At 35.3% G+C, this 11,815-nt stretch overlaps 2 protein-coding genes and 1 non-coding gene across 4 annotated transcripts in view; all 3 read left to right on the top strand.

Moving 5' to 3' along the window:
- Positions 1 to 703: 703 nt before the first annotated feature.
- Positions 704 to 8,024, top strand: LOC139689951 (ubiquitin recognition factor in ER-associated degradation protein 1-like). Its single transcript, XM_071587100.1, has 7 exons — positions 704 to 844; positions 917 to 1,031; positions 1,113 to 1,267; positions 1,357 to 1,629; positions 6,947 to 7,080; positions 7,604 to 7,748; positions 7,861 to 8,024. The coding sequence occupies exons 1-7, from the start codon at positions 842 to 844 to the stop codon at positions 7,933 to 7,935; spliced, it is 900 nt and encodes a 299-aa protein (XP_071443201.1). The 5' UTR covers positions 704 to 841; the 3' UTR covers positions 7,936 to 8,024.
- A 2,633-nt stretch (positions 8,025 to 10,657) lies between these two features.
- On the top strand, positions 10,658 to 10,729 carry TRNAA-UGC (transfer RNA alanine (anticodon UGC)). Its single transcript has one exon. It is a non-coding gene; the product is annotated as a tRNA-Ala (tRNA).
- A 563-nt stretch (positions 10,730 to 11,292) lies between these two features.
- Positions 11,293 to 11,815, top strand: part of LOC139689950 (maestro heat-like repeat-containing protein family member 1) — a 122,877-nt gene continuing 122,354 nt past the window's right edge. For both annotated transcript variants that reach the window (XM_071587098.1, XM_071587097.1), the window contains exons 1-2: positions 11,293 to 11,536; positions 11,779 to 11,815. The exon at positions 11,779 to 11,815 is cut by the window's right edge and continues 112 nt beyond it. In XM_071587098.1, coding sequence (XP_071443199.1) covers positions 11,503 to 11,536; positions 11,779 to 11,815 — 71 coding nt within the window. In that variant the 5' untranslated portion in view covers positions 11,293 to 11,502. The remainder of the gene's footprint in view (positions 11,537 to 11,778) is intronic.

Genomic DNA, 11,815 nt, shown 5'->3' with positions numbered 1-11,815 from the left:
AACATTTAGGCGTCTATGATCACTGGAGAAGTTAGTGGGAGACAGGAATGTAAGACTGGATGATGGAAGGAATCCTGGTGGGTAGCTAAAATTAAGTTGAATAATTTGTCAAACCTGGTCAAACCTGAATGAATATTCTGTGAATCCTTCAAAAATTTTATTTGATTTTCTCGTTTTATTCTGCGATACTATAGAATGTTACTACGATTCATTAATTCTTCTTCTCTAATTAAATGAGATGAGATTAATAGAGAATTTGTAATTTTCCACAGACTTAAGTCTGTGGAAAATTACAAACTCATTTAATGTGGACATACAAGCAACTCCACGAAGTAAAGATTGAAAGTGTAAAAGTCTGTAAGGTCTCTTTATCTATTTTGACAACATTAGGTTATTTTACATCTGACATAATCTGTTTCTGTACGTAACAGTCAGAATGAAAAAAAAATTTCATTTACGGTTTTCAGTGTTATAACTCAATGTAATGAAATTACTTGACTAAAATTTAAAAATGGCATACACACATAAGTTTTTACTTTAATACTTAGCTGTCTTAAATATGATGTAGGTGGTGATTTAATGGTTTTGTGTACTAATCTTACCATGAGTAAGTTTAATATAATTTAAAATGATCTGATAAACGCGCCTATAAAATATCTGGTGACGTCATGCAATATAAAAGACTTGCGAAATTCGTCAAATTTTTATAATGATCATAATTAAATTTATCGCAGACTATGCCTTTTATTTTCAACGGTTTTACTCATTTTAAAGTTCTGGTTTCTGAGCTCGAGCAGATTTTAATCAACAATTGAAGCGCAAACCTTCCCAACGCGCAACAATGGTATATAGTTTGTAATGGCTTATAGGTGTTGTAAAATAATTGATTTTGTTATGTTTCTAATTTGTTGTTCAGTTTCATTTGGATATGCCCCCTACTGGACCTCGGTCGTTCACCACTCAATATAAATGTTATTCGGTATCAATGCTCCCGGGCAATGAGCGCAAGGACGTGGAAAATGGAGGAAAAAGTAAGCTTCTTAGTCTATTTCCTCCTAATCCATAGTTCACCATAGTTTTACAATGATTAAACGTTCCTGTCATGCTTTCAGTTATATTGCCTCCGTCCGCTTTGGACCAGCTTACACGGTTAAGCATTGTGTATCCAATGCTTTTCAAACTCACAAACAAGAAAACAAACCGCATTACTCATTGTGGAGTTTTGGAATTCGTTGCCGAAGAAGATCTGGTGTACCTACCGTATTGGGTAAGTATGGATTTTGTTTCTTTCGTGGAATATCTAATATTCAATGGCTTATGATAATAATTTACGTCAATTTCCGCATGACCGTCCAGATGATGCAGCATTTACTGCTGGAAGAAGGAGACAACCTTCAAGTTGAAAGTGTTTCTTTACCAGTGGCTACCTTTTCTAGATTTCAGCCTCAGTCTCCAGATTTTCTTGACATAACCAATCCAAAGGCCGTGCTAGAAAATGCTCTACGACATTTTGCCTGTCTTACCACAGGTGATGTAGTAGCCATAAAATACAATTCTCATATCTATGAGCTCTGTGTTCTGGAAACCAAACCCGGTTCTGCTGTCAGTATCATTGAATGTGACATGAATGTAAGTAATAAATTTTGAATGGATTTTTGTTGTGAATATCAGTGCATGGTCCTGATGCGAACAAGTATTTACGTTTATAAAACCTGCTGTGTCACTTAATGAAATAATTGATGGAATTCATGTGGTACGACTTCAGAGATTAAGGAGTCATTGTTTAATCAAACTGAACAAGTTAGTATTCTGTGGAGTCATTTTTGTTTGCTTTTATTTCTGGGAATGACTATTCATTATAACAATCAATAATTTGCAAGTTGATAAATGAACAGATACTTACTACGCAATATTGCTTTTTGATTGTAACCAAAGTACATGTAAAATGATACCATCTAGCAATTTTCTTTGGATTGGATTATATATGTTAACATTATCATACAATGACTACTAACTTTCCATCCAGGGGTGCTAATCCCTCCAACCATTATGTTTCAATCCCCCCATTTTAAGAAAATATGCCCCTCCTCATCTTACGAGAAACGACTTGATTATATAGAAAAATAATGTTCTTACTCACAATACACAGTATTTAACGCACTTCGTATTTTGGTCGCAAACTTTACTAGTTTTTCCAGTTTAATTAATTCTGATTAAATCTTTTAAAAGAAGTCCTCCTAAGTTTTTACCATTAAACAACTCTCCTCTTTTTTAATAGCTGTTCCCGACGTCAGTTTATGAATGTTGTTGATAGCTATTACTGCTAGTCATTCAATCACCTAATGGTTCCAATTCTTTTGAGCATTAAAATAGATAATGATAGGTGATCGAAAAAAGTTTTATACACAAATTCATCAACATGTGTGTGTTCTTGAATTAAAAAAAAAATTGATGCCATAACTTTATCGATACAGCAGTGTAAGATGAATTGTGGGACCTAACATTCAAAAGTCACTCAGAGTTCGTTTTACTTTTGAATAATATTTTTGCTTTGTTTGATGAAATCATTTTCATTGATTGATTTCACCATGGGAAATATTTTCACCTGGCCTAAAGGACATAGTAGTCCAGGGGGTAGAGTGCTGGACTACTGAATGGCGGCCCCAAGTTCAATTCCTGGGCATCCTCAGCTTCACCTAAGCTGTGCTATTTCTTTTGGCTCCAGATTTTCCTAGAAAACCACAGGCAGCCCTGGGGAAGGAACTGGCCGCCTTAATTCACTCGAGGGTGAATTACAGATGCCATTGGGCCATTAGTTTTGGTGAACCTATGTAGCCAACCTTCCAGTTGATTAACATTAGTAAATCTAATGTATTAGTCAGTGTGTCATGGCACTACATAACAAGAACAAATTTTTCATATAAGTGTCACCGATGCTTGTTTTAAGTGTTTTTTTACAAAGTTGATGTGACTCGTATTTCTTTCAGCTCCACAGTTTATTACTGAGAGTAAAAAGAATACTACACAAATAATATTTGGAAAGCATGGAAGCTGCTGAGAGCATTTTTTATTGTAGGAAGTGGTTCTTTCGGGTTTTCTTCCACGTGTATCCATTTTCCGGACTATATTTCACCAACGTTCCAGTTGGCTTCCTCAGGTCCACTGAAAATGGATGCACGCAGAAGAAAACCCGAAAGAACCACTTCCTACATCAAAAATCTGCACGGAAGCCTACATGGAAAGCATTTTTTATTGTTTAATATGTGTTCTGTTTACCCGGAAGACCTTTTTATGTCACTCCAGTGTCATGCTTCTGCGTCTTCCCCATCCATATCTCTGTCCCCTGACTCATTTTGGTGTTATTCTGTTCTTATATTGTGCATGTCCACTTTATTTTTTTCAAAGTATCACTCATTAATTTATCAACTGCCAGTTCATGCATTAACTGTTTCTTTTTCCCTGATCATTTGGTTTTTTGAGGAGGAATATTCTGTTCCCAAAAAAAAATCAGTTTAAATTTGTCATGTTTCCCATAATTTTCTTAATTGTTTAGTCTTTTATTTGAATGCAGCTATCACTAAATAAACACTACTACAAATATGCAGAGTTACCTCAGGGGAATAGGAACTTCAACTATGTGGATCAGTTTTGAATAAATTCAAAGCTGTATTCAATTTAGCCACAGCATGATAATCAGTCAGCCAGTTGCTTTGACAAACTTTTGTGTACAAAAATGGTATCATTATCTGATATCATTGCTCAATTCCTTAAGGAATTGCTTGATGGCATCATAGCAAGAAATTACAGAGTAATTTTTTTAGGTAAAAGAGTTGCTTTTTTTAATTATTTCGTCCTTTTATTCTCCACTTAAATTTCCTCCAAGTTTTCTATGAGTTTATGAAGGCACTAATTAGCAGGCAAGAAAGCATAATTCTTTCAATAATGAAAACATATTTCTCATCGGTGCACAAATATCTATTGATTTATTCAAGATCTGAACCAAATCTGTGGGATTAGGACCTCATATTCAGAATGGCGGAATATCTCTTTGCCGTATGGTTTTCCTGTGGGTGTACTTCACTCTTGTGTTCCCTGCACCATCCATGTCATGTTATCTGGCCAGTCATACAATGTGTCCATTACACAGTAAGGCAGACTCTCCACTAGTAAAAACTGCTAACGTTTTTCCATTTGGTTTTGCTCCTAAATTTTTAAGAGTTTTGGAATTAGCTAACTTAATCTGTTTGTCATTCACGTGCATCAAAATTTGAATATTCAGTAAAGAGTGGTATTTGAGGGAATAAATGCTAGCCATAGTCCATGAAACACTCCATTTCTCATTCGTGTGTTAAGTGTCAATTTCCATTTCTCCTGGTGCAAAATCTTTTGTATTACTGATGATTTAATTCTTCTATCATGGATTTGTAGCATTTAGCATTGTTGGATTGACTATTCTCCCCATTTTTATCATAAATTGTGGCTTAAATGTTAGAGCTTCACTAGATGTGTCTTTGGAAATGTCCTCTCTAAAAGCAAAAGTGTGTGGAATTATAAGGTGTGATCAAAAAAAGACCAGACTGATTTTATTCTACGCAAACCATTCAACAGATCGAAACGAGACACAGTGCACCATCTAGCGACACATATGATGACTAAAACAAGAGGTGTTGCCTTTGTTTACGTCAAGTCGGTACGTAGCAGCAGTGGTAAATGTCTTAACCTGTTCATCAGTGCTCATCAGACTTGTACAAAGTCAATAATTTAATATCATGTGTTATGCAAATTGCATTAAGTTACTCCGAAGGCAACAAATGTTGATCCCCCTGATGCCTGAAACCTCTCACGTGATTATGACCTCGCAAAAATGAGTAAAGCAGTATTGCTCTCAATGCCTAAATTTGCACTTAAGCATTCTCTGTTTGCCTATTCCCTCTCTGAAATGCATGCTCAGATTCCCCTTCCATCCAAAGAACTTAAGATGCTCTTGGCCTGATAATGCATATTCGCCTGATATTATCATTAACCTTCTAAATATTCAAATTAATGATGTATATTTTATATATTAGTATTTAGAAATAGTATTACACTACTGCTATGGTATATCACGATGAATATTAATTTATGATCCTGATTATATTATGTATGGAAGATTGTCAGTACAACTTCACTCATGGTTTGTTTTGTTTCTTTCAAAGAAATCTTCATTTTATCTATGTATATATAATAACTGTTACATGTTTTATTTCCAAATGATGATGTATCATAATAATATAGTTCTATTCTATCTTCATTATCTTTAAATAGTCCACATTCTGTTCATTGTAATTACTTTCATCTGAAATATGGTGTAATTTTCAATTGGTGGTAAAATTTCAATTCTTCACAATGCAAAACCAACTCAAGTTGACGTTTATTTTATTGCATTAATATGATTAAGAAATATCAAATTATTTAATAATCAGTTCTCCTTCAAGTGTGGGATTTATTTAGATATTTTAGTTGCACATTTGTTGGGTGCTAGCATAGAGTCATCGCCAATAAGAGCCCAATTGAAAATTGCCAGCATTAAGGAAGGATTTTGCAAGACATAACTCTGGAAACCTGTTTCCAATCATCCTAGTCAATAAAATGTATTTCAAAGGTGCTGTAGAACAAAATATCTTAAAAAAGTGACCCTGAGGACAGAGGCACGAGTTCATGAGGAAAATTTGACTATGTTCTTCATTATGATGTTAACTTTGCAAACAGAATTTAAACCAATCTTCTTTCAAAAAATTCAAGCAAGTTTAATTATGGAATTTAAAAAAATAGTGCAATGCCACTGTGTATTAACTGAAACTGCTTCTAATGAAATCCATCCAGCTGTGGATTGAATACCATCATTTTCAATGCTACCCTTGGTGCAAAAAATTGAACTTTAAATGTATGTGCATCCATTTAAACTTGTATGTTATTACAAAAATCCTTATTCAATCAGAATTGCTTCGACGTTTTTTATGTCATAATGTTGCACACGAGAGTTTTGGTGGAAACTCTTTGTTTCCTTCTGATAACCTTCATGCACCCAATTTTGTAATAATTGAAAATTCAGCTAAATGTTCATATAATGCAGAAGTGTATCTGATGGAGGTAAGCCAATGGCAGTAAGAATTTCTTTAACAGGTAGGCAGTTTATGTTCCGAATGGAAGGAGGAAATGCCTTAGTAACCTGCTTATTCACTTAATGGTGAAACAGGACAAATTTCTTTTATTTTCTATGCATATTTCATTTGAAAATTGATGCCTTTCATTGCGTTCAGATGTTTCCAAAAGCCTCATTAGAGGAGTATGCTTTCAATATTCATAGAGAACTAAGTCACTCAATTCTATTGTTTTGGGTATCTTTAAGATCCTCATAAACTGTTTCTATATAATAGCTATGGAGAGCTGAGTATTCTGCTTTAGATGAATATCTATAGGTAGTGAATGTGTGAAATACCCTGTTTCTTGATGAAATGTTGCCATTGAATTGATTTTCTGTGGCCATAAAAATGTGAGGTTTATATTTTATTGCATTACATGGGAAGGCCCAGAAGTACCCAGCCTGACCTAGAGATGGCAGTAGTTGTTTGAAAAATATTACTGTATTGAACAGTGCTGGGAAAAGTGTATAGATCTGAAAGGAGGTTATGTTGAAAAATAAATATATATTTTTCCAAAATTTGTGGGTTTTCTCTGTTGGGTCAGGTACTTTTGGAATTACCCTTGTATGTTCTTCAGCTTTCCTAACATTTCACTTCTGCTGTTACTATAACACCCTCTGCTGCTTGAATGATTTCTAATGGGTGATGTCATGGATAAAGAAGGTTTAGAGTTTTATGTTGAAGATTGTTATACATTGCTTAGAATCATTTAATACGGGTGTTATTTTTAGGCATTGTAATTTCAACCACAAACTTCATTGCAGGTTGAGTTCGCCCCACCTGTAGGATATCGGGAGCCGGAGCATATGCAAGAGAAAGGTGAAGACATGGCTTTGGATCCTGAGGAGTTAATGCCTCAGCCAGCTGGTTTTGTTGCGTTCCGTGGGGAAGGAAATAGGTGATGTTCACGTCATTGGAATTACCTGAGAAATTTGCTTGTTTGATCTTGTATCCTTGTGTGCTCTCCATCAAGTATGACAGAGTTCCCTTTCTATCCCCATTCATTTCAATCATATATGTGTACTTTATTTATTTGCAATTGAAAACCTTAAGTTTTCTGAAAAATTAAACTCACGATGCCAGGAGGCAATAAAGCATTCAATTTCAGTGCATTTAATCATGTAACTCAAATATGTAATCAATTGAAATCTTGACTTTGTGTGGCAGTGATCAAATGTTTCTCTTTTGTATCAATCATTGAAATAATTACCTGATTTATTCAGAGCCTCAAATTTGTACTGCTTAAAGCCAAAGCAAAATGACATTGATAACCGATTGCATCATTAGTTTATCTTAGAAGGTGTACTGTGCAGATGTAGGTGACCCTTGACTACTATCTCTCTCCAGCTTACTTTTGATGTTTGGCCAGATTTGGAAATGGTTTCTCTGGGATTTCATATTTTTTCATTATTCAATGGCAGACTTGATGGGAAGAAGAAAAAGGCAAGCATGGATAAGGAGTCTGTGTCACCTAAAGTTCTGTATAAGCGTGGTATTCCAGATTATGACTATAAATTTGGAACTCTCCATTTCCTGAGGCGATCACGCCCTCCACCCTGCAAAGAGGTATGTTTCTGTTGAAATGGACCCACCTCCCTGTGCCTTTTTTTTGGTACTTATTGTATTTATTTAGTTGTTTTTTTGCTTGTATTTTTGCTGTTGGTTTTTCCATTCACAGAATCCAAATGCCCAAGATGACTTTAAGGCATTTTCTGGAGAGGGGCAATCACTACGCACTAACAAAAAGAAATAATTCCCTGAGTGGTGTATGTTTGAAGTATGTGTTATTGAATTACAATATTTCTGCCAGAGTTCTATGTATATTTTTAACCATATTGAAATAAAGCGTTTTTTAAAAAATTAAAGAAATTATGGCTTGTGCTTGTAATGATTGCCAGACCAACTTCTATGGTCATCTTCATTGTAACAGTATACCCTAGGGAGAACTCAAGACCTGCTGAAGAAAGAAAGAAAGAGGCAGCAATGTTTTGGATAAAAGTTATTTCCAATCACAATAAAATAAAAAGCCATGAACAGGGAAATTAACCTGAAGGTCGGTTTGGTAGGCGATGGTAGAGGTCACCCTATACGGCATGTGCAATTCACACATCAGGGTAATAAGGGGGGCCACTTGCTTTCCCTGTGCTGGCTGTTGTTTCGCAGGAGGATCTGATGCTGAAAAAATCACACATTATGCATATATGCTGTGATTTAGAATGAAAACATTATTCCTGAAAATGCAGTTGTGTTACCATGCTCAATATTTTAAAGTAATCCTAAGTGCTTTAATTGGAACTCAAAAATCTCAGGGATCAATTTCCTCACTGCTTAAATATTGCTATAAATATTAAGTTTAAATGGCTTAAAGAATATCTTTGTTGTGCAAATCTAATATTTATGAAGCCTTTTTAACCCTGCTCTTGTGGCACACGATTACAAATCCTGCTGCTTAATTTTGTCATTTCCTCATGGTAGTTGGGATGGTTAGGGTTTCATCCGCCTCCTTGAAACAGATTTGATTTCAAACAGCATCAAGTTCAACTGACTCTTATGCTAGTTCAGAAAAAATCTTTGAATTCCTTCTCATTTTAGTTAAATTAAAGTTGGTGTCCAACTTTTTTCCAAGAAATTATAATCCCACTGTAAAACTTCCATGTGATCCGCACACGTTATGATGTTGACAATATATATTGATAGTGTTTTTAATTTCTCCTCTGCATCATCATTAACTTATGAGTGATAAAAAAAATTTATGCATATGTATATAGCGGATAACATACTGAAGACCTTCCAATTAACTCCCACTATTTGTGAAAGCCTCTCCTACAGCCAGCATCTTAAAAAACAGACTGAGATCCCTCCTGTAAAAAAATCCAATGATTTGAAAAAATGTTTGTCCTAACCAGATTTGCATTAAACTCTATGATACCAACTATGAACTGCTGTAAGGCAAAGCCTTGACCTAAGACACCAACAAAATTATTGTTATTGATGCCGTGTTTACATTCGTCTATGGAATAAGAAAGAGTCAAAATTTATTGATGAAAGGCATATAGTAAGAAAGGAAAGTGTCTCACCAATATTTATGAGATCTTTCTCAATTCGGTGTCAATTGTTACAATTGAAGTATTTGAAGTTATATTAATTGCAGAAAAAATTACTTTACAGGTCTGTGTTGAAAATATCATTTGAAGGTCACTTCAAATGATTTATTTGCCTCAGGTTGACTCGGTGAAATTTCATGGCACATTTAAATTGTCATCTTTCTTAGGATTCTCATTTTGATATGCTCTTAAAGAAACTCAATCCACTGTGTTTCATAATCCGGACCATCCACTGTACTGTTTCTAATAATGTTTTTCTATCACTATGTTATGGTCTGTATTATTCTCATATTATTTCAAATATTATTTTCTGGGGTTCATCCCCACAGGCCACATCCATTTGATTGATAGCTAATATGATTCCCCTAGTCTTCCATCATTTATTTTTACTACTTTAGTGTACACAAGAATAAACCTAGACATTCCCTGCCAATGCTGACGTTCACAATCACAGTAGTACCCGCTAGATCTAAACAATCTACACGTAAATTTTGTGCGAACAAAATGAACCTACCAAGGGCCCAAGGACATGGGACTTATTTTGTACAACAAACTTCCTTCTTTTCTGAAATCTAATGTGTGTTTAGTAATCTTTAAGATTAAATTAAGAGATTTTTTATTCGAAAGAATCTTTTATAGTGTTATTCTGCTTTGACGAAACCTATACCACATGGTCAACTGGTGATTAATGATTATGAGAATGCTGAAGATTAAATGGACAAAGTAACGAACGAGGGATTACACAGAAGAGGATAGGACCATATGAAGAGCTCTACGGCAAAGAAGAAATAGATGGATTGGACACAGATTGAGGCACAATGAATTGACTAGGAATATAATAGAAGGAAATATAGCAGTGAAGATTCCACGAGGAAGACCAAGAGACATGCACATAGAACAAATTAAGAAGGGCGTAAAACAGAGAGGGTATCAAGAAATGATGGCATTGACATTAAATAAAGTAGATTGGAGGGCTGCAGGAAACCAATTCCGGGTTTGAATTACTGAATATATGATTACCATATTGATGATGTAAGCAAAATGTAGCCGTGAGTCCATGTTTTTGGAAAGGGAATCCAATGGAACGACGACTTGAGATGAACTATTGAATCGGAAAAAAACATGAAATTTCCCTCCAGTGGCGAAGAAAAACATCGCTATGTATAATGAATCATTCTTGACAGCGTGGTGAGAGGCGTTGACATTTCGTCGTCAGAACAGTGGCGGCTGACGACAGGCTTACTCTTACCGTGCGTTACCTTTAAAATGTAAGACATCCTATTCATTCCACAATTATTCTCTGCCATAAAAATGTATGGCCATTCATTTTGCCAACTGTTTAAAATGAAAAATTTCCCTTAGGACTGAGTTGGGGATGTAGCTCAGTGGTAGAGCGTTCGCTTTGCATGTGAAAGGTCCCGGGTTCGATCCCCGGCATCTCCACTTTTTTTACCTTTTCACATTGGCGTAATAATAAACCAATTTTTCTTTTTAAGAGAGGAATTGCCATTGAAGGTGCTCTATTTTTTGTTTGCCAGATTTGCTGAATGACCGGGGATTGGTAACCTTTTTATTACATTCGCAGCACTCTTTGTGGCATGGTCTTTGTTTTTCCAAGAATGTGTGGTAGGTACACTCGTTTTAATACTCAATTATCTGCTAGTTACTCTTGTTGACATCAGCGACACAGTTATTATTTCAGTAAGAAATCGGTGATCCTTGATCATGCTTACAAGTGACCCGAAGCCCTCGGCCGAGGTTAACTAACCAACTAGATAACTATATGTTGCATTTTTTGGAGCTCTTAACTGCTCTTATTCTCGTTCAAATGGTAGTGACTTGAACAGGATTTTTGGGAGAACTTTCCCATTAGCACTTTCTTTTTTGCATTGCACTGCCTTAAAATTAGTACTTATTTTATGTTAGAGTTAATTATTTGAATATTTTAGCGGGTCACGTGGATGTGGAAACAATTGCTCTACTAAATGCTTCGGCATCATCTGGCATCGTCAAGGTTTGATAATTTGAGGGTATGTCATTTGGGGGTATACTAACAATTACGGGATTTGTCATGAGTTTCTGCTTCTGTAAAAGGAACAGTGTGTTGAACGAAATTTGAAATATTGATTTGAGGACCTCGGGTCGAATGAGTTATCTTATTTTATCTGTGATCGATCCCATGTCAAATACGTAGGTCCAAGATACTGGCTCAAGCAATGGGAACCGAAGTAGGAAAAACTAGGGTTGATGGTTGGTATATAAATATGCTGAATAATGGAATGGCATTTTATTATATTGTGTTTGTTTTTGCTGTTGTAATAATAGTTTTCATTGGAACTGTCAATGCAAAGATATCTCCTAGTATGCATGGCATTAAATGAAAGACTTTTAGTGCGAGAGATTAAATGTTATAATATGAATGATTGAATCATTTGGTTTGAATTATTGCCGAAACAGCTTTTACACACGGAAAATATCTCTATACCGTATAGGTGCTGCTAGTTGGCTGCTTTCTGCGGGTGGAGATAA

Source organism: Hetaerina americana, unplaced genomic scaffold, assembly GCF_022747635.1.
Source record: "Hetaerina americana unplaced genomic scaffold, ioHetAmer1.1.p SCAF_294, whole genome shotgun sequence".
NCBI classification, from domain to species: Eukaryota; Metazoa; Arthropoda; class Insecta; order Odonata; family Calopterygidae; genus Hetaerina; species Hetaerina americana.
This window is presented reverse-complemented; position numbering and strand designations above follow the sequence as displayed.